Source organism: Penicillium paradoxum (assembly GCF_028828445.1).
Source record: "Penicillium paradoxum strain IBT 22861 chromosome Unknown utg000003l_segment0_segment0, whole genome shotgun sequence".
In the NCBI taxonomy this organism is placed as follows: Eukaryota; Fungi; Ascomycota; class Eurotiomycetes; order Eurotiales; family Aspergillaceae; genus Penicillium; species Penicillium paradoxum.
Window position 1 is genome coordinate 3,633,416 of NW_026643181.1, and position 21,641 is coordinate 3,655,056.

The window sequence follows — 21,641 nt, forward strand, 5'->3', positions numbered from 1 at the left end:
CCCTCCCGTTCCAGGTACTCCGTACTCCGTACTGAAACCCAAGTGTCAGCGTCGTGTCGGCAGTTGCGTCTGATTGGGGGTTAGTTCTGCTTTTTTAGCATCTTGGCGGAGTGTCTTGGGACCGCTCGGGTGTCTGGAAATTTCTTTTTGTTCGGGTGGGGGCAATTGGCATAGGGTGGCGGCGATCCAGCCCTATTTCTGCAACTTCGGGGTCTTGGCGCTCAGGGGCGAGGAGATAACGAACGAGCCTGTCATCTTGCGACTCGTGGTTTTTCTAGGTTTTTGGCTGATGCGGTTGCTTGGACCTGTGTGCCGTCGATGTCAGTGGCTGAATCCTGGACAGTTAGATTCGGAGTTAAGACTTTTGACCCTGCCCCCCCCTTTTTTTTTCTCCCACCAGCCGTGTTTCAAATGTGCGAGGGGAATGGTTTGGTTCTGAGGTTGGGGGGATGCTGATGCTAGTCATGTACTTTTGTACGCTGTCCACGTTTGATGCTCAGGTGAAGATTGATAGTCAGGTTTCGGGCATTGATTTTTGAGTATGTATATGTACATCCGAAATTATCCACACAATCCGCGACTTGAATTCATTTCGTAGAATGAAAGCCCAAGTCAGAAGGAAAAAAGAAAAAACACCAATCATGATCTGCACAAATATGATAAAAAATATGGTGAAAAGAAAGAACCAAAAATGGTGCTCTGAGAAAAGAAGAAAAATGCAAGAGATGAAAAGTAAATGAAACAGGGAGTGACATATAGACACTTGAAAGCGAAGGCCGCCAGGGCATTGCTTCGTAAGGAATCATTCCAACGTCTTTCCAAAAAACAAAAAATGGGCTCAAAATTAAGCGGTCTGCATCGGGATGCTCGTCATAGGCAGGGGAGGCGGAACCTCATCGGATTCCTGGAATGTCCACTTCTCCAATTTCTGGGCCATGCGCGCACAGAAGGGATCAACGTATCCAGTCCACAGAGTGGCGCAGAAGTAGACCAGACAGATCCAGGTCGGGATACTGATGGCCACAACCCAGGGGGCACGGATGGGGATCCAGTGCGGGTGGAGAGGCTCACCGTCGTCACCGTAGATAGGGTTGCCCTTGTCGTCGACGATATCGCCATCCCAAGGCTGGCCAGTGATTCCGTAAAGCATCCAGCACAGAACGGTGCGGAGGAGAGTACCGTGAACGAGGTAAACGGCGAAACTCTGCTTACCGAACCAGAGGAGGAGACGGCTGGACAGGAACTCCTTGGTGGAGGGGGAGATGTAGATAGCGAAGATAATGAGGTCGACACCGATGGCGGAGTACCGCTTGCCAACGTTGACTTTCGGGGGGAAGATGTAGTGCGATGCCTTCTCCATGTAGTTTGACCATGTGGACCATTCGGGGTGCTCTCCGGGGTATGAGCAAATGAGAAGACCCAGGATGAGAAGGGTGCCAGAAACAACCTTGCGACCCCAGCTGTGACGGTCGACGAATGCCTTGAAACCCTTCTCATACGAGAGGTCGCTGAGGAACATGCCATAGATAGCTTGCATCTGGAAAGTTTCTGTTTTATTTGTTCATTAGTACATGACACAAGTGTGTGGGCGCAGATAAAAAAAGACTTACCGGTGTTCTTGGCTGCGTCCTGGTGGAAGTAGAGGTACATTCCCAGGTAGATGACCAGGCGGAATCGGAACTTGACGAACATGGTGGCACAGATAAGGATGTAGATCAACATAGATGCCTTGAGCAGCGGAAGCAAAGCCCATTGGTGATCATCGTACGCCATGTATCCAGTGGTCCAAACCTCAAGGAAAGTTTTGAACAACCGAACAAACTCAGCCCAGAAGGTAGGCTCCAAATCGGGGGCAGCGTACCGGCACCACCAACAATCAGAGCGGTTTGCCGCAATGAAGGCGCCGCATTGTGCCATGCCCCATGAGATGAGCAGGGCGATAGTCGCAGGGAAGATAAGACGAGGAGGGCGACGGAAGGCACTCTTCGCCACCGATGTGAAAGATCCAAGGATATCGCCATTGCGAGACTGCTTGAGCGGCTTAAGGGCACAAACATAACCGGTCAAGAAGGCGAAGATGGTGACACCAAGACGGCCCTGCCAAGGAATACGGAAAACGGGCCACTGCAGAATTCGGGGAGGGGTGTCCACATCGTCGCGGGGAGAAAAGAGGTTATAGTCCCATGCTCGGGCAAGGTGAGTGAGAATGACTAGGAATGATGCGATGCCTCGAAGACCCTGTCAGAAGATTAGCATTTTGGAAGGGGTTTTTTTTTTGTTTATCCTTATAAGGCTGAGTTGCCAGACGTACATCAATCCACTTAACACTTTTCCGCGGATCCCCTTTCACCGATGGATCTGCGGACTTCCAGGGAATGTTTTCGAGTATGCGCGTGTAAATGTGGTTGGGCTGAATATACTCCATGACGGATGTAAAGACTGAATGAGACACCACACGAGCGAGGGCTCGTGGTATCTAGTGGGTTGATTGAGATGGGAGGTCTGCGACCATAAACATCAAAGGTCGAATAGGAAACACAAAAATGCCAAAAAATCGAAAGTCGAAAGCCAAAGATTTAAAGGAGAGAAGAAGGGACAGGTCCGCACTGTCTATACTTAGGCCTAGAGATGCAAAACCACAGCCCCCATAGATCAACGAACGTAGACGGGAGAACGGTTCAAAGGTGGGAAAAGCTAGGACAGCAGAATGGGGTATATGTAAGAGAAATCCGACTTTCCCACGAGTGATCGGGGGCTTGGCCAAGCAGAAAACGGTAGGCGAACTGAACGGGCACCTCGCGTGGAGCTGACTGGGCGGGGCGCTTCAATACAAGTCCAAAACCTTTGATATATGATACAGTGTACGCTATTTTTATGTATGAGACCCCAGATATGGCGGGAAAGAAAAAATAAAATAAAATAAAAAACAAGAAACATGTCTTGGGTATTGTTTTATTGCATTTAGAGAATCCACGCTGAAGGATTTCTATATCGTGTGCTCCGTATACAGAGTACACAACATATAGACAATACGCCGCGAAGGGCGTATCTCTCGGGAATGGGCATTGTCCTACGGAGACACCTGCGATGATTACAAGTGAAAGGGGCAAATGGAGTCCGTCTGCAGTGCTCCGTATGGAGTAGTGCAGTAATAGTGCAATACTGCACTACTCCGTACTCCGTACATGAAGCTATCCGCACAAATTAAGCTATCAAGGAACAAGAAGCTGACGACGCGCAGGTGAAATGCGCTGAGCGTGTAATAAATCAACCAATGAAAACAGCGTCTTCCCCCGTCCTGAACCACGGCCTAACAGCCTCAAATTACGCCGGATCTTGGCGCTGATCGTAGTCTCCACTGGAAACCGGTAACGGTAAATCGGATTCGGCGTTGACATTGAAGGCGTCACGCTATGACATCCAAGGGGATGGAATTTACAGGCCCCTATTTCAAGGTTTCCGCTCAATACGAAACCGAGTGCGGAGTACCCATTGTCTGTACGGAGGAGAAGTGTATCGTTCGACCAGAAGACTCCATGCGAAGATATGGAGCATCCCCTACCGCGCTTCCCAAACTTCCCAGCTGCTTTCAGGATGAATACACCCAAGGAGAACATTCCGTCGGTGGGAATGCAAACCTTTTCTTCTGAATTCCCAGAGGACACAACCCCAGCCAATCGGACCAAGGTCTTGGCTCTCCGTTCTGAGTGGATGGACTCAGGCGCTATGCTAGCTCTTCCACTATTGGACCAATGGGTCCTTCTAGAATTCAATTGAAATTGACCCCCAGTATCCGTACTCCGTACACCGTACGGTCGGACCACCCTTTTTTGTATTTGGTTTTTCTGCCCTGTGATATTGGAGCCTTGAAGATCGTCCAACCCCCCTCGAGACCAACCCCTCGAGGCCATGAATGGGAAACACGTTTTACCTCGGTTCTGGTCACACGTCCAGCACGCTATTGCATGCCACTCCAAATTCATATCTTATGTCTAGACTGGTCAGTTTGAACTACACCGCACTATCTACCCCGTACTTCCTGACCCTTCACGCTAGCACTTTAAATGCCGCCAAAAGAAAAAGAAAAGAAAAGTGGCCCGATCCGGGGTCAAAGAGGTTATTGTCTCCAGAGTACGGAGACTCCGTACGGAGCACTCCGTTCCTATAACATACAACATATGTACATGTTCCGTATTCCATACGGAGTCTATCACTCACATCGTCTGGAACGTGATGCACCAAAACTAAGCCCTATGAGGTTCCCAGCACTCCGGGATGTCGTTCCGACTCATCCAAATGCACCAGGTACAGTATGCTTGTGGTCGATCAGCCCAAGATATCAATTTGTAGTTCCTTGGCGACCCATTTATTCTGGACATCCGGGCCTGTTTCCAGGGTTGGACATGAGGAAAAAAAAAAAAAACAAAAAACAAAAAAAAGATCGTATTCTACACCGTACTGGGTGGCGGGTTCCCCTGCATTTCATGGCTCAACGCCTTCATAGGTATATAATAATAAGTGCAGGGGTGGTACGGAGTAGATGTGGCGGGCTCCAAGTCCCGAATCTTCGGAGATAGGTATTTTCACTGTATTCATCTTTGTATTTGTATTCGTATCTGCATTCGTATCTGCATTGGCATTCTGGTCTGATATGTCTGAGGTATCCAACTTCCTTCTTTTTTTCTGGTTTCATTCTTGAATTTCCTTGGTTCGGTTCTAGAACAGAGGTCTTCCGTTGGCCCTAATTTGATGTGGACCATCGCCCCCAAGATAATTTAAGAGAAAGGGTCTCGGGAAATTTGATCAGATAGGCCAACGGTAATTAATCTGGCACACGACTCGTATTAATTACAATACCCCTGTGGACCTCGACCTTGGCAGACGGCGCCAAGATCACGCAATTTGTGTCTTTTGCATCTTACCCCTTAGTCAGGTGAATCCGATGCTTTAGGGGGCAACGTTGTAGTACCTTGAAAGTCTGTACTCTGTTGGATAGGGACTATCATTCACACTCAAAATGCGGTTCGGACAGCGATTTACGGCCCTCCTCTCGTGGGCCATGGTCGCTTCGGCCACCATTCTCGAGAACGGTCAGCCCAGACTGAACCCTTATCCCGGCCAGCGAGAGCCGGTCACTCTGGACGAATCCTGGAGAAGCTATCCGGCAAATGCCCCAGAGATCTCTTACAAAGGTCGATGGGATAGCCAGCACATCTCTTGTATGTCCACTCCCCCCCCATCGGGCTCCTCTTCCCCGGATTCTTGTTTTTAATATTTTTTGCTAACGAACTTTAGGGTGGTCGTATGTCTTGATTTCTATTCTTTTTTCACCCCTTTTGTCATGGGTACTAATTAAAAGTCAGAGCACCGGGCATCAAGTTCGAGTTTACCGGTGAAAAGGTACGTCTTCCATTCCGAGGAACCCTAATTGGTTCCACATGTTAATATCATTCTAGGTCGCCGTCAACTTCGGCCCTAGCACCATCCCAGGTGTGCTGGTCGCCTACCGGTATGTCGACACACCCTATTCATGCGGGAATTCTTCTAATACCTATTAGCGTCGGCTCTCTGGACTGGCAATTCTCTAACGTCACCGCCGACTCAACATATCAATTCGTTGGTCCCTGGTCAGAGCTCAAGGATGGCGATGAACCAATCGGCAAAAATCTGTTTGAGATGAGAGGTATGTTATCATCGGAATCTAGCGACGATCTATATACTAACTACATTCCAGTGACGAATTGGGGCATTGGATAAGTCTCTTCCTGTCGTTGAGTCTGTTCGTCGCTGACCTTTCACACAGTTCAGATTGCTGGTGTCGCTGTCGCTAATGATGCCGAGATCACCAAGGCCCCGACCTTCGGAAAGAGAGTCGAGATCATCGGTGGATCGTGAGTCTTCACCCTCTTATCACATATCACCCGATGTTCCATCCAATTAACTCTTCTTCCAGCCTTGCATCTGGACAATTCGCAACTTATGAAACTATGTCCTCGTGGTCCTGGATGTTCGCCAACGGCCTGGGCAATGTTGAATACGGCATTACAGTCAGTCCCCCTCCAACACGGAGCCCTATCTTTCGGACCTGCTGACTGAATTTAACCAGGCCTATCCCGGCGTTTGCCTTGCGGATCAGCAATGTTACGGCGGCCAATCTCGCGGCATAGTATGGCATCCCCTCCTCGCTAGAAGCCTAGTATCTCACTGACAGCGCTACTAGGAATGGTACTGGCACCGCGCCTCGGACCCCGGCTCTCGTGCTCGTGCAATCTACGACCACGACCCCGAGCACTGGGACGTCAAGGCCGAGCAACCTGCCGATCTTGTGGTTATCCAGATGGGCGGCAATGACCACCGTCACCCCAACGAAATCCCCGGGCGGGATTACTACCATGCCTACGTTAGCTTGGTTGAAAATATCCACTCTAACTGGCCCAACGCCGTCATTCTCCTCATGGTATGTCTATGCCGTAACTCTTTCCATTTCATTCCCACCCATATCCTTGGGGTCTAGATAGTTCACTTCCAACTAACAATCAACAGTCCCAATGGGGAGGATTCAAAAAGGAAGGCAAGAATTACGTCGGTAGCACCTACTACCTTGAAGAAACCCGCGAGGTGAACGAACACTTCAAGGATCGCGGTTTCGTCTACTACTTCCCCACCGAAGGACTCCTGCAACACAACGACATCAACCCCAAGAACCACCTGACAGATGTCGGCAGTGTCAAGATTGCCAGCCACCTGTTGCAGTGGGTTAAGTTGGTTCTCCGGTGGAAGCTTGAGCCCACCGGCGAAGTCCAGTCTGGAACTGCCTACTGGAACGATCAGCAGGAATACTGATCGCATTCTTTCTTCTTGAGACTAGAATTGGCGCTGGGGGTTATCTATCCGGCCTTTTGTATATTTCTATCTTGGATATTTTGGCACTGAGTGGATAAATTGGAGTATCCTATATACAGTTTCTTGTGATTCAGATACTGGACCTCTGGAGCCTGGAAAGGGTTCGTTGGGGGGTTATATATATAGCGTGAGTGTCCGCGGTCTTCTCTGGCTGCCTTTATACAGCGTGTACCTTTTTAATGGAAAGTCTGATTAGACTCAGTTCTGCAATAGCTTAACCTTCCCCATGGTACCACGTGTGCAGATTAAAGTTTACCCCAGACCTCTTTCAGCGACGGCCATGCTGTTACACAACCTTATACGGAGTACTCGTCGACTATATAATCCCAGGATGGCATGTCTCTTTCTCCCCTCCCAATAAATATTCCCCCAAACGACGAAGAAGAGAAATAATTTCGCCGATATCAAGAAGAGCGAAAAGCCGTTCTTCAACAACATAGTCAGAATGAGCAATCTCTTTTCGTCTATAGATCTATGTTCCCACTGGGCTTTTTGAAAGAAGATCATGATACGATGAGACAAGATCCGGTCTGTTGTCTCCGACAGGAACTCGTTCAAGATTGTATTCGTAGAGGCGGGTGCTGTGCTCGGGGTTGTGGTTGCTGTGGAGCTCATTAGACGATATGTACGAGGGGCGCTGGTCATTGCACAACTGGGTGTGGGTGTTGTTCGGGTGAACAGGGATTTGCGTATACTGCGACTGAGAGGCGGGATATTGGAGGTTAGCTCAGGTCGATGCTTTGGGACTTTAATCCGACATATATTTTCAAAATCGCGAAGGCCTGTCTCGTGCTGCTGGGGAAAACGAGGCAAACGTGAAAGAGGAAGGTCATTGGTGGAAGTACCTTTTCTGAATCAGTTAAGGTTGGACATTGGAGCTAGGTATCTTGTCTGGATCTTCCTCTGGTTTGGGGAGCGGAGATCAGTTCTACAGTGCAGGCTTTCTTGCTTTGTGCTTTTTACACTGTGCACTTTGCACCTAAACGCGCTCAGGGTGTCGCCTGCCTTATGACTTTCAATGTCTCCCATGGGTAACGTGATGGTCTCGTTTTTATCTTCCCCGAACCCTAGCTAAATTTATATCGCCGCGATTTCCTCATTGTGTAAATAATGTATATTTATTGTTTAGTATTGCGAGTTGCGTAGATCTTCTCTGATGCAAAGCACTCAACGTCGGATTCCTCCTCATGCAAATATCTGCCAGCAGACCTGCGTCGAGATCAGAATTTGTTATCGTCCCCACGGTGTGTTTCTTCCCCATCCAAACCAGGGAAGAAGTATCGAATGAACTCATCGCTAATCGGGTCATGAGGAATGTATGTATCGCCTGCAGGAAGCACTGGTTCAGTCTGTACGAACAGGGCCTCAGATGCTGTAGTATTGGTATACGGACTCGCGTCATGAGTTCCATATGCCGGTACCGAAGATTGGGGAATACCATTATGCGGCAAGAACTGCGCACCAGTCATACTTCCATCTGTATATGTAGGTAGCATCAGGCCTGGAGGATCAGCAAAGAGGCTGTCCCGCCCTGGGTTTGGAAATTGTTGTGTATCACTGGCATCGTATCCCATGGTATACATTAGACGGCGAAGTGCATTTTCGCACAGCTGCCATGCACGATGGGAGGCGATACAATGCTCGGACATTGTGTGGAGCCACATGACAGATTTCTTCGCTGACTGGAGAAGACTGCCTCTTCGATCTGGCATGTGGAAACAGTCAAATGACAATTCTAGGATGATTACTGTCGCTGTCTGCATGATGTAGTGAAGAAAACACCACCACGGGCAGAATTGATATACATGGGCGGTATTTGGTTCACTTGGTAATAGATCAAGCATGTGCATGGCAGACTCTAAAGTCATGACAGCCATGTCGTGGCTGAATCCTTCTCGGTCGGCTTTCTGCTGATGCGTCCTGTGCCGGCAGAGACAGGGTCGTCCTAGAATGATTCGTATGCTGTAATAGTGAAATGCCAAGTTCGTCTTTGCCCAGTATGTTTGGTCGTTTTCGTCTTTCATGGTGCTAAAGTTCAGCCCAGGCGGGAGGGTCGATTTCCAAGTGTCAATGCTTGTCTTCAGTTGATTGATCCTGCCTTTGACGTCTTCCCATGATACGGATGCACTTTCTGCGCTGTAAATCCGGTCTAGAATTTCTTGGTTCACGACGATCAGATCGGAATAGTATAGGAAGTAGATGCTGGAATTGACTGGTAGCCCTCGAAGCCATGCATGCCCAGCCTCAGTTAGTGTATCATCAGTCTGCGGACTATCGGTATGCCGGAGGTGTGGGCTAGTCATGGCCATATTTAAGCATTTTTCCCTTAGTCCATAATCATTGAGAAGCTCTGCGGCGGATGGGTCTGAAAATTGATCCTCGTCGAATGGAAGAGGCAGGTGAGTGGTAGACATATGAATTGAGATAGAGGTTCCTCGGCCTGTCATCGAACCTAACTTGTGCTCAATTGCAAACAGACACCACCAAATTCGACAACGAACCTCCTTAGAGACAGCTGAGATTTTGCAAGTACTGGTCTTCGTGTTGATTCCCAGAGAGACTGCGGACCTAATTGCTAAAGCCGAGATTCGCCACGCCCTAGAGCTGGTATTAGACATGTTCTGTAAATAAAAGCCCCAGACAACTCACCTATTGATTTGGTTCGTAGATAGCATGTGAAACGCAATCAACCCTTCTATCTGCACTTGTTGAATGTCCGGATGTTGGAATATATTATCCCCACTCATACTAAGCATTCTAGCCCGCGTTAGGTAGAACAGATGGTCTTGAGTATCCCTTCGCTGTGTCGCATCACTGTTATATGAGTAATTTGTCGCAATTGCAAATACGAGATTTAATATTGCCAGCCATTTACTGTCTGCATAGGACATGTCACTGAAGAAGGCTCTGTATTGTGAAGAGAACATAGTGCGGTTGATGATGGGGAAATGAGGGTGGACCATGCGTAGATAAGTCTCGAGCAGATGATCTGCTAGTAGTCGAGGAGGCACCCAATACATTTGAACTGGCCCAGGTGCATCGATGCCCAGGTCGTCAAGATGATAATTGATCACGTGTGGAGCGATTCGGGTGCTGCTGTCCTTGTCGCTAGAAGTGAAGTTTGGTGGCTGGCCTCGACTGCGCTGTTCTGCCTCTTCTTCTACTCTCCGCATCCATGTGACCTCTGAGCTCTTGCCCATGTAGCCTGTGGCTCGGGAGCTCTCTGTTAGATTGAGATCATCTTCGACCCGGTCTACCGCCTCCAGGGAGCCGATGGAAGATGATGAGCTGGATCGCTCAGGCCAACCCTGGCCCTGGACATTGGATGTATGATGAGGCCTTGGATTTCCATCCAACGCATCAGATGAGCCAGAATTATACTGCTGAAATATTAGACAAAGCCCAGGGTACGAGATGTCTTGGGCCTGATGGGCCTCTCACCTTCTGCAGTATACCTTTAATACGCTCGGCAGATGGGCCACGGACCAGAGTTTCCATTTCCTTCAGCATTCTCTCATAGTCCTGTACCTTTTTATGGAGAGTCCCTATTTGCCTGGTATCGGTTTTAGTTCATGTTCCCAAATTTTTGCATGATCAACAAGAATGCCACTCTTCGAGGTTAACAACCTTATGTAGATGGGTCGCTCTTACTTCTGTTTCTTCTCTCGCCATTTCAGCGGATAGAAGCATGGAGACTTCGATTCCTCGCATTGCCTACACTTTGGAGTTTCACCGTTGCACTTTATTTTTCGCTGATGGCAAGATTCGCATGCGCGTGGGACTCGCCTATTAGATGGTGGTACGACGGTAGACCTTTGTCGGGGGATTGCAACTTTCATGGCAGAGGATTTGCCGTAAGTCAGAACATGAGGCTACCAGGTCTCTCATTGAGCTTGGTACCTAACCAAGAAGAAATGATGTCACGTTGCCTGGCCCATTCTACGATGACATCACTGGCCCAGATGGTCATCAAGGAGGGTGCATGCAAGCCTATGACCGGATTTGAGTGTGAAGAGCCCAGAATTTCAAGTAAAAGAGAGATCTGAGGCAGGTTTCAGGGCCGGGTGGTTTGGTGAACTGCTTGATGTCATTATTTGTCACGTTTCCTGACCCATACCAATATGGCGAGTATGGGGTGCACTCATATGAACATCACGTCTGGCTAATGCTCTAATATAGATCTCCAAGGAATGCAAATCTATGAATACGGCATTGGTTCAGTTGGAACTTGGCCAGATCAAAATTCCCGGACCAAAGATAGGGTGATCGGAAGCTGGCATGGCTCAGATACCTTCAACTCGACCGGCCAGGGACGATCCCACCGGCGAACCAGACTACTACCGGGACTTCTTATTTGATTGCTTTGAGGCAATACGATCGACAAGCGAGGAGGAGCAAAAAGAACTACTCCGAATGATCCGATCCCATATTCCACTGGAGGAGATTCGCATCTACCTAAATAAAATCCTGCCAGATGCCCAGAAAAATGAAGGACCCAGCAAGAATAAGAAGATTAAATACGACATTAAGATCGAGCATGATGCACCCAAATTCCGCCCCCGGTCCATGGATATTCGCTATCTGTGTGGCAGTGCGCCATACAAGGTCCCTGCAAGACCATGGACTAATGTCACCCATGATGATGATCTGGTCTCACACTTGGTTTCCTTGTACATGACTTGGGACTATCCATTCTTCGCTTTCTTTGACCGCGATACCTTTCTTGACCACATGGCGAAAGGGAAGTTGAATTCGGATTTCTGTAGTCCGTTTTTAGTTAATGCCCTCCTTGCCAATGCATGCGTGAGTGCTGAGCATCCAGTGATTGTGTGGACAATATGCTCAATAGTTCCAATCAGGATTATTCGCAATACTCCGAGGCATACACCGTTCCGGGAGATGTCAAAACGAAAGGCGCTGCTTTCCTCGCCGAAGCGGAGAAATACATGAGTTCGCACTCTTTTGAAAGAGGAAGTGATATTCGTCTCGCTACCTTGCAGGCAATCTTACTATTATATGAGAGGTATGGATTTTTTTGCCCGATAATTGAGCCCAACAACTGATGCCTCCCCTCTATGAATCAGATACTCAGTGTTGGGACATGATAATTTTGGCTATACGATGCTTCATCGAGCGATAGAGATGGCAGAAGAGCTTAAAATCGTCAATAACAACAAACTAAGCCTGAATAGCTCGCAAATGTCCGAAGAAATGCTGGTGTCAGTCAAACGCACTGCTTGGGGTCTTTTCCAGATTGATACGTATGTTTAACATGGCACCCCTCTTTTCACACAGAAGCCCAATTTAACATCAAAACGCCGCAGTATCGTGCATACAAACTTCCTCAAACCGAGTCGTGTGCATGAAGTGTGTGTAGACCGGATCAAGCGAGGTGAACGAAGCACTGGGGAAGCGTGGACACCATATCCAATACCAAGTTACACCCGGCCCTCTCACATGGCTCTCTATTTTGATGAAGCTTGCAATCTGTCTTACATTGCCCGTGATATTTCAAAGAGTGTGGCAATAGCAGAAAAAGATGGAGTCGACCTGAACAAAGTGAAGCAAGATATGTACGATCGACTCTGCCAATGGGAGGCGGACCTCCCTGATACTTTCAAACTTACAGAACGGCCGGCACCGCATGTTCTATTGCTCGGGTTTGTGATTTCTCAGTTTACTGTCTAGATCATAGCTTACTCGGAGAACTTTCCCAACAGGATGCGGTACCACGCGCTCGTCATCAATCTGTGCTGCGACAACTTCGGCTACTACTCCTCATTCTCTATGTTTGACAAGAGATCACCCATGAATTTAAGTGCAGAGAGTGGGCATACTGCTATTGAAGCAGCCATTCTATCCGCGCGTGAAATATCCGCCATCACTCAATCGCTACGAACGGAATATGGAATTCACTACATGCACCAGTTTGCCATGTATGCGATCAATGTTGCTCTATATACCCTACTCGAGCAACCAAGCGTTGATATCCTCGATCCAGACTTTTTATGTCTGGCAAGTGCATTTTCCGTTATTGCAAATCGTTCCCCGGTGGGAAGAAATTTATATCATTTCTTCAAGCTCTCCATACGGTCACGAAGTCAGGGAAAAAAGCTACAAAATTCTGATGAAATTCCACCAGAGATCAAGGGAATTTTCAGACAAGACCTCATATCACAATCCCGGGATAAAGAGCACCATGAGGTAACAAGCTCGGCGGAGGACACACGCTATATGGAGAAGATTGAAGATACATCGCAAGCAACCCCGGCACCTGGCTTGAAGGAAATGATTGGAGAATACGAGAAGCTCAGCATGGGGAAGGAAGAACGAGTGCTTGGTCATCTCAAGGGCGATGATTTCTAGCGCGTCTGTTGACATTCCAGTCTGCCTATCCTTTTATAGTAGAACGAAGGGCGAAGAGCGACTCAACGTGATCATACAAGGACAACGATTATGTATATTATTGGGCAGTATTAGCACTGGCATATAGCAATATACGCATGCGCTAACCCTGAATGAATGGAAATTTCAAAACAAGTATGAAGACTAATCTAAATCCCAAACTACATGTAGGCAAGGAAAGAATATATCTCTCTACTGAATGTATAAGGTATTATAGGAAAGGACTATTAGACAATGGATGACCCAGTACTCCGTATATGACTCACTAACTCCGACATCTTCATTACTATCTCTTACGATTGTACGTTTTCCTCAATCATGCCACTCACGAGAGTGACTAGAATGTACCAAGTACATATAAAAGGCCAAGACTAATAGAGTCCACGAAATTCTCTATTTCCATCACAAGAGCAAGCAGCCCAACCCCGACACCTCGGATCAACATCCCCCGCAATCCCCGGACCTCCAAGCCCCGTACCCCGGCCCAAGAACCCCCGTCCTCCCCGCAAACTCGGTATTTGTGCGGAGAACTGCGCGCTAGGCGTTGAAGTCTCCCTCGCTAAGTCGTCAACGAACCAACGACCGCAACCCATTTCCGCCACGATATCGTCGTGGATCCTAGCCTCGGCCGACTTCACGCGATTGGACTGTCACCCATAACTCGACGGGCCTTGGCATACTCTAACACGCCATTTCAAGCCAATTCCGGGAGGTTATGAGGGGGATAGCCCTCGTGGCTGGTGGCTAGCTTTTCAAGGCACCAGGTCCTTTGTGAGTCTGAGTTGTCGCGGTTTCGTCGTTTTCAGACAATATTTTCCTGTCAGATGATCGTGATAGGCTGAACATCGCAATCTAAACGAGATTGTCCCTGCTTTTGCCTCGTTTTAGAGCTCTGGACTTTGTGGGGGAAGGATGTAGGTGCAGAAATCCATGGATGGCCCCTGTCCTCTCCCCGCATAGGTTATTTTGTTGCTCGAAACTGCCCGCGTCGGATATAAAAGGCCTTGGGTGCGATGTCAATCAATTCAATCTTACGCCTCTTTACTTCGACATAATCCCCATACTTTGCTTTTTCTTTTTTATGCTTGCATAGAGATCTTCTACAGATCGCCTAATCCACAATGGGTTTCTTCAGTCGTCTGCGGATGACAGACACCCCGAGGGAGGTATTCAACCTTCGTCTTTTTTGGGCTGTGGGAATCTTCGGTACGTATTGCCCTGACTCTCTGTCTTGACCTTGCTCTAATGAAAGATAATAGGTATTCTCGGAGCAGGCAGAGGTATCGATGAGGGTCTCGTCGGAGGCATGATCACCCTCAAAAGTTTCAAGGACGAGTTTCCATTAGAAGTGGGCTCTGCGTCAGAGATCGCCGACCGCGAATCGAATATCACAAGTATGGTGCAACTTGGATCCATAGGCGGTGCTTTGCTAGCATTCCTGCTGTGTGATCGCATCGGCCGTGTCCGAACACTCCAATTCCTCACGATCATCTGGGCCCTCGGTTTCGTGATCGTTATTACCAGCTTTGGCAACATCGGACAGATTCTCGCTGGCCGCTTGATTGCTGGTATTGGAGTCGGTATGACCACTGTCGTTGGTCCTACTTACCTAGCCGAGGTCGCTCCCAAGGAGATTCGTGGTATGTTGACGAACATCTTTGCCGGTGCCGTGTATTTTGGTGTCACAATTGCCTATTTCGCGAACTGGGGTTGCTCTGAGAATATCCCAGACTCCTCTCGATCCCAATGGGTGGTTCCGCAGTCTGTCCATATTATGTTTTCAGGGTAAGTGGCCTCGAGATTCATCACGTCGCCGTATAAACTGACACATTCCCTGATCTTAGAGTCATCTTCCTTTTGTCTTGGACCGTACCGGAGACTCCTCGTTTCCTTGTCATGAAGGGCAAACATGAGGAGGCTCTTACGAATCTTTGCGCACTACGCAAATTGCCAGCTGATCACCCGAGTATCATGTCGGAGATGGCCGAGATTCGCGATAACATTGAGACCGAACAAGAAAGCACCCACGGATCTTCCTTCTTGGGCAAGATGAAGGAGCTTTTCATGCTCCCGTCAAACCGCTACCGTTTGATGTTGGGCGTTATGTCGCAACTTCTCGGACAATGGTCTGGCGCATCAGCCATCACAATCTACGCCACCAGCTTCTTCGCCGCTCTTGGAAAAACCGGACAAAGTGAGAAGCTTTTTGCCACATGTATCCTCGGTGTCGTTAAGCTCATATCATCATATCTCTCTGCCTTCTTCCTGATCGATTTCTTCGGCCGGCGTCGCTCGCTGTACACGGGAATTATCATCCAAGCCGCCACCATCTGCTACATCGCCATCTACCTGGCCAAAGTCCCAGCCTCAGCCCATGTTGGCGAGGACGGCGCAGCTGCAATCACAGGCTCTGCTAAACAAGCAGGTGTCGCCGCAGTCGCAGCAATCTATCTTTCCGGCTTTGGCTGGTGTATCGGCTGGAACTCGTTCCAATATCTGGTCAATGCAGAGGTGTATCCCAGTCGATTGCGCGCTCTCGGCTCGTCTATTGTGATGTGCACCCACTTTGCCAATCAGTTTGGTAACACCAAGGCCGTGCCCAGTATGATTCTCGCCATGAATAACTATGGCTTCTTCTTCTTCTGCAGTGCGGTTTGTGTTGCCGGTCTTGTGTGGGTGTGGTTCTTTGTCCCTGAGACTGCAGGAAGAAGTCTCGAGTCGATGGAGGCATTGTTTGAGTTGCCTTGGCACCAGATCGGTCGTCATGGTAAGGAGCTTGCTCCTGAGGGAATGAACTACTACGATGAGAGTGACAAGGAGAAGTCGGCTGCTGTTCACCGGGAATAGGCATTTTGTGGACTCTAATTCAATCGCCAATGCCGTGTGTCACTTGCGTTGATGGGGACTACGTCGTCATACCATACTGCAGAAATAAGAAATCAAAGAAAACACAAGAATCAAGATATCCAAGTGAGAGGCAAACACCTCGAAAAAAAAAAGATTATTCGCGGCAAGTCTCTTTATTGGATATTTGAGTAAACTCGGCAGGAATTCAGCTCAGTCTGTAGCAACACCGCTGGTATAAAATTTGAAATCTCACTCTCGCTGGTGACCAGGGAGTATCAGTGTTATCAGTGTGAAAAACACAGCAAATTACCACTAGGCCACAACAAAAACCAAGGTTCCTTTTTATAGCCTAGGGGGCTTATATACGGCGCTGACAGGGAGACGGAGCCTAAATACTAAGGCACCAATACTACCGCATCTGGTAGTTGTGCACGGCTGTCTCCATTAATGCATAAGCCTCGTTCTTCCCCATCGCATGGCTCGTGGGTCTCTATACAGAATGCAGTCTAGGTACGGAGTATATCGTGCATAAATGATACCACAAGAGTCACTTATGCTGCCCAAGTTAGGACGATCAAAGAAATTCGATGCCGTAGGGCTTCGGGATTCGGGGATTTAACTCGGCGTTTTCTCGTCGGTGGAGACAAGAGTTATGCATAGATCTAGATCTCCCCAGCCTATTCAAGACGGCAAAAGCTTGCTTGTTCTTGCTGTTCGAATAGCATGACTCGGTATAACTAGATAGCAGTCCTCACCAGTGATGAGAATGTAGATCTGCCTATCATTTCCATCGAAGCCGCGTGCCTGAGGCCAGCAGTTTCATATGAAACAATCGAATAGGAGATGCCGAGGTCCGTAAGAACAGCCTAATCAACAACCCGAGCCTCCCATTCGCCAAGTTCCTTCCAATCGTTCCCCAACGACCCACAATATGGAAGAAGAGATTGGTTCGAGAGATCGAACACCGTCCCAACGGTATATCTGCTCCGGAACAATTTCCACATTAGGTCGCTCGCCACGGATAGAGAATTTTTTTTTTTAGATCACTAGCATATAACAAATAAAAAGTCGCCAAAAGTTGCTTAAACAACTTACCACTTTGAAAAGGCTAGATCAAGGCCTATACATATCCCCCCTTGCACCTCTCCACAGCCCACACTTGCATCATGGCTCCACCAAAACCATTCCCGGGCTTCACCCCGATATCCGATCGAGTATACCTTCGCAATGGCCACGAGAACGCCAAACCCTCCCCAGCCGACGAACCAACCACAATCCTCATCTCCGGCTGGGGCGACGGCCAACCCAAACATGTCACCAAGTATGCCGACGGCTTCCACGAGCTATACCCATCCGCCCGCATCATCGTGATCCTATCAACAACCTTCCAAGCCTCCAATCAGCTCGAAGAAGCCAGAATCCAAGCCATGCTCCCCGTCGTCGACACCATCTTCCCCACGCCCACCGGCAGCGGCGAAAAGGAGCGTTTGCTGGTGCACGCTATGTCGAACACCGGCGCCATCTTCGCCGCCGCAACGGTCATGGCATACCAGCGTCGTCACGGCAAAGACAAGCCCTTCCCGCACCACCTCATGGTCCTGGATTCCACGCCGGGCAGTCTGAACTTCCCGTCCCAGGTGAGCCGGTGGTCGCGCGCTATGGCGGTCGGCACGGCGAAGTTCTTCCCGTGGCCGTTCATCATCACGCACGGCCTGTGGTATGCTTTCCTCTGGGTGAGCTATTTGTGGGGGGCAATGTGTCGCATAGTGCCATCGGGTGTGTGGGCGGATCTGATCATTAATGACAAGGCCTGTGTCACGACGGAATCGAGCAGATTGTATCTGTATTCCAAGGAAGATGAGATTATTGGATGGCAGGATTTGGAGGAGAATGTTGCTCGTGCGAAGACTTTGGGGTATAAGGCTGATTTGGAGATGTTTGAGGGCACCCCGCATGTGGGACATATGCGAGTTCATCCTGAGCAGTACTGGAACAAGGTGTCCAGTGCTTGGAAGCTGGCTATTGAGGGGAAATAAGGTGGATTAGATATCTTACATTGGGTGCATTTGTCTTTTTTTAGCTTAGACCATGATTATAATACTTATAGAGAAGCATTGAATTCAAGATACAGCAGATCAATATGCAATAGTTCATTAAATTCATAGCTCAATAGCTCGGCTGAGTCAATCTGGTGCTTTCAAAAGGCGAAATCGATAAACAAAAACAACAAAACAGCAGTCCAGCTTTCTCTCACAATATACACTCTACTCACGATCATCAGGATGGAAGACCAACGCCCGCACCTCAATACTCTCCCTCCCAGCCTCGTGCTCTGTCTCGGGATTCACAAAAGCAGTATGAGGCACACGACGAGCCCTTCCATCAACCTTAGAATCGAAACATTTGATCAGCGTCACCAAATCCGGAGTCTGGCCATAGCGATAGTACCACTTGATATTCGGATTCGGCTTGACGGAGTATGTCGCGCCCTCGCGGTCCGGGTAGATGAGCCCGGTAGGGACAAGATCACTGTCAGGCACTGAGTGGGCATCTGCCACCGCCAAGGGACTTTTCAATATAGTCTTGATCGGACGCCAGACGTTGATGATCTGGTATCGGCCCTGGAGGAGTTCGGGGGCGTCTTCGGGGAGATGGAAGGTGACTCTGTTCTTAGATGCTTCGTAGGTCTGGTCAATGTGCACGCGTTGTACAGGTCCGCGGAGCTGGGTGCCGAAGGATCTATCGGCTGATTCGCGGCGGATGGTGTGGTCGAAGATGAAGATGCGGGAGGCGCCTGTGCTGTTCATATAGTTAGCTTGGTTATAATGTATTACGGTTTGGATTGCATACGCGTCTTTCAGCAGTTGCTCTGTCTCCGGATAGTACTCCCTCTTGATCTTCTCCTCGTCCAGGAAGTCCTTTTCTTGGCTTTCGTGGTAGTAAATCTGGAAGCCATGGCTATCTAGCTTGTATTCGAGCTCATGGCCGCTGATGTCGTGGATGGTCGCTGGAAGGGTAGTGATAGGTTTATCGAAAGTCTCTGGTCTTCCTACGTAGGAAGGCGCTGGGGGCGAGCCATCCTCGTTTTCCTTGAGGAAGTTGAGGGTAGTCTGGACATGGTGAGGATTCTCGGGGACTGGAATTTGGGGCTTTTCTGCGAGCAGAGAGCCATGAGAGGCAGGGAGTTGAACAGCGGCAGCAGCCATGCTAGGATTTTTGCGATTTTGGTCGGACAAGCCTCAGAAGAGTGTAGCCTTGGATATTGGGTGGAATCATTTAGAGAGAATGCTCTTATGGTTATATACCACCGCTTCACAGTGGGTGACGTCCATTTGTCAGAACACAGCACGCAATATAGGTGTGACATGGAGAATGCTGATAAATGCCCTGCTCATTCACCAAGACTATGGTGCAAGGCTACATTATTAATAGTCGTATCATTTATAATCTACGATTTCCCCGCAATATCATTTGACGGGATGATATATGTATGCTGGAATATGCGTAGATGCAACCTGACTGTGCTGATGTGGGATTCCGACCGACTTTATGATAATTTATATGCTATTTGTTCTTGCAACGACTCTTATGAGAACATCGATATATACTGTACACTGGATCCTCGCACTGAAGGATATAGCTCTTAAGGTGGAAAGGGTTATATATAGATGTAGAACAAGTATATAATCCTTCAGGGCTGTGCCAGTGTCCGTGACTGACATTGCAGGGCATTTGTGTGTTATCTTACAGTTCCATGCGCCTCAACCTTGGAAGATATGAGTGCACTATTTCGACGAACATATAGACCAGAATGACCCCGAAGCAAGAGGGAGATCGGTGGTATAAACCCGTCTCGACTGAGCAGTCTCCCAATCAAGCCATGTGAACAACCACCAAGGTCCTCCGATCTCAACAAATGCCCTCGTATTTCTCTCTCGGTTGTGTCAGACCACTGGCATCGCCTCAGTTGGCATTCAACAAGAGTGGGGCCAATGAAATCGTGTTAAATAGCAACGTCGTGTGAATCTGAATCTGAAGACTTTCCTGTGCGCAATCCATATAACCAAACGTCCAAGGACCGAATCCCCATTTCCCCCATGGCTGTCATCCAAGCAAAATGGACCAAGATCATCGATGCGGAGATTCTGCAACGGTCCTCCCAAGTTGTCTCTGTCGTTAATAGACAGGTTCACATCTTTGGCGGGGAGTTGCGGCCGCGTGAACCCCGCGATAACAACGTCCATATTGTTGCCCTTGATGATCGTGAGTTTCTCCCAATTATTTACTCACACCACAATACATAGAAAAAAAGAAACCAACCCATAGCGGCACATAAACTAACCACCTCACAGCTACAACTCTATCCTCCAACCCACCAACCGACCAGTCCCCCTCACCCCGAGTAGGAACCACATCAGCCACCGTCAATGGCAAAATCTACATCTTCTCAGGAAGAGGAGGCACTGCAATGGCCCCGATAGAAGAAAGCGGCGCAATGTGGGAATTCGATCCCAGCACAGAGAGATGGTCTCTTCTAGCACCCGAGTCAAACACATCTGTCCCAGCGGCACGCAGCTACCACTGCACAGCCAGCGACGGTAACGACACTGTGTTCATCCACGCAGGATGTCCCGAGAAGGGCCGCCTATCGGACCTGTGGGCGTTCAGTGTATCCCGGAAACAGTGGACTGAACTCGCTGCAGCACCTGAGCCGCCGCGCGGTGGGGCGTCTATTGCGTATACGGGGGACAGGCTATATCGGATGAATGGATTTGATGGGCAGCATGAGCAGGGCGGTAGGGTTGATATTTATGACCCTGGTGCCAACTTATGGAGCTCGCACTCGTTTGGTCCGGATGGTGAGACTGGGCCATCGCCGCGTAGTGTGGCAGCGCTGCTTCCTGTTGTTGTTTTAGGTCGGGTTTGTTTGGTTACCCTGTTCGGCGAACGGGATCCTAGTTCCTTGGGGCATCAGGGTGCGGGCAAGATGTTAGGTGATGTGTGGGTGTTTGATGTCGAGAGCAAGGTATGGACCAAGGTTGAAACACAGGGGGACAAGCGCCCTGAGCCACGAGGTTGGTTTGATGCAGATGTGCTTGATGCTAGCAGTATTGTGGTTCATGGCGGGCTGGGAGAAGCGAATCAGCGGCTGGGTGACGTTTGGACTCTCGACCTTTCCTAGCCATTGGATTACTTCCAGCCCTGGATGTCCCTAGGTCAGTCTTCGCGAAAATGCGGAACTTTTGGCATCGGAGTGAGAGTTATGTTTTCGGCAAGTCCTTGATGCAACGGAATTAAGTAACGAGAACTAGTTAATCACTGAGACACAGCTGGAGAAAAAGCAAAACACAAAAAAAACATCAAAAGGAAATCATTTGTGCGTGCTATGAAGTCTTGAATCATACAATTGCCATATTTGCTTCCCCCATCCCGCTTGTACCAATCCATAAAATAATTTGACAGAGAAAAAAAAAAGAAACGAGTCG

General features: G+C 48.8%; 8 protein-coding genes across 8 annotated transcripts; 5 read left to right on the forward strand and 3 right to left on the reverse strand.

Annotated features, from left to right (window-relative positions):
- Nucleotides 1-844: 844 nt before the first annotated feature.
- Nucleotides 845-2,425, reverse strand: N7457_003205 (acyltransferase family protein; the record flags this gene model as incomplete). The annotated part of the gene is made up of 3 exons (XM_057174250.1): nucleotides 845-1,548; nucleotides 1,611-2,238; nucleotides 2,312-2,425. The coding sequence occupies 3 exons, from the start codon at nucleotides 2,423-2,425 to the stop codon at nucleotides 845-847; spliced, it is 1,446 nt and encodes a 481-aa protein (XP_057034401.1).
- Nucleotides 2,426-5,017: 2,592 nt separating this feature from the next.
- Nucleotides 5,018-6,843, forward strand: N7457_003206 (SGNH/GDSL hydrolase family protein; the record flags this gene model as incomplete). The annotated part of the gene is made up of 10 exons (XM_057174251.1): nucleotides 5,018-5,219; nucleotides 5,296-5,302; nucleotides 5,364-5,400; nucleotides 5,457-5,509; nucleotides 5,559-5,683; nucleotides 5,804-5,891; nucleotides 5,954-6,047; nucleotides 6,107-6,166; nucleotides 6,221-6,457; nucleotides 6,544-6,843. 10 exons carry the CDS (start codon nucleotides 5,018-5,020, stop codon nucleotides 6,841-6,843), a joined length of 1,203 nt encoding a protein of 400 aa, XP_057034402.1.
- A 1,280-nt stretch (nucleotides 6,844-8,123) lies between these two features.
- On the reverse strand, nucleotides 8,124-10,413 carry N7457_003207 (fungal specific transcription factor domain-containing protein; the record flags this gene model as incomplete). Its single annotated transcript, XM_057174252.1, has 3 exons — nucleotides 8,124-9,501; nucleotides 9,553-10,283; nucleotides 10,345-10,413. 3 exons carry the CDS (start codon nucleotides 10,411-10,413, stop codon nucleotides 8,124-8,126), a joined length of 2,178 nt encoding a protein of 725 aa, XP_057034403.1.
- Nucleotides 10,414-11,181: 768 nt separating this feature from the next.
- On the forward strand, nucleotides 11,182-13,269 carry N7457_003208 (fungal specific transcription factor domain-containing protein; the record flags this gene model as incomplete). Its single annotated transcript, XM_057174253.1, has 5 exons — nucleotides 11,182-11,706; nucleotides 11,763-11,926; nucleotides 11,988-12,164; nucleotides 12,228-12,563; nucleotides 12,624-13,269. 5 exons carry the CDS (start codon nucleotides 11,182-11,184, stop codon nucleotides 13,267-13,269), a joined length of 1,848 nt encoding a protein of 615 aa, XP_057034404.1.
- Nucleotides 13,270-14,429: 1,160 nt separating this feature from the next.
- Nucleotides 14,430-16,155, forward strand: N7457_003209 (uncharacterized protein; the record flags this gene model as incomplete). The annotated part of the gene is made up of 3 exons (XM_057174254.1): nucleotides 14,430-14,514; nucleotides 14,568-15,093; nucleotides 15,153-16,155. The coding sequence occupies 3 exons, from the start codon at nucleotides 14,430-14,432 to the stop codon at nucleotides 16,153-16,155; spliced, it is 1,614 nt and encodes a 537-aa protein (XP_057034405.1).
- Nucleotides 16,156-17,321: 1,166 nt separating this feature from the next.
- Nucleotides 17,322-18,191, forward strand: N7457_003210 (TMEM53 family protein; the record flags this gene model as incomplete). The annotated part of the gene is made up of 1 exon (XM_057174255.1): nucleotides 17,322-18,191. One exon carries the CDS (start codon nucleotides 17,322-17,324, stop codon nucleotides 18,189-18,191), a length of 870 nt encoding a protein of 289 aa, XP_057034406.1.
- Nucleotides 18,192-18,419: 228 nt separating this feature from the next.
- N7457_003211 (uncharacterized protein) lies at nucleotides 18,420-19,361 on the reverse strand (the record flags this gene model as incomplete). Its single annotated transcript, XM_057174256.1, has 2 exons — nucleotides 18,420-18,954; nucleotides 19,006-19,361. 2 exons carry the CDS (start codon nucleotides 19,359-19,361, stop codon nucleotides 18,420-18,422), a joined length of 891 nt encoding a protein of 296 aa, XP_057034407.1.
- Nucleotides 19,362-20,252: 891 nt separating this feature from the next.
- On the forward strand, nucleotides 20,253-21,337 carry N7457_003212 (Kelch repeat protein; the record flags this gene model as incomplete). Its single annotated transcript, XM_057174257.1, has 2 exons — nucleotides 20,253-20,418; nucleotides 20,508-21,337. 2 exons carry the CDS (start codon nucleotides 20,253-20,255, stop codon nucleotides 21,335-21,337), a joined length of 996 nt encoding a protein of 331 aa, XP_057034408.1.
- Nucleotides 21,338-21,641: the final 304 nt, after the last annotated feature.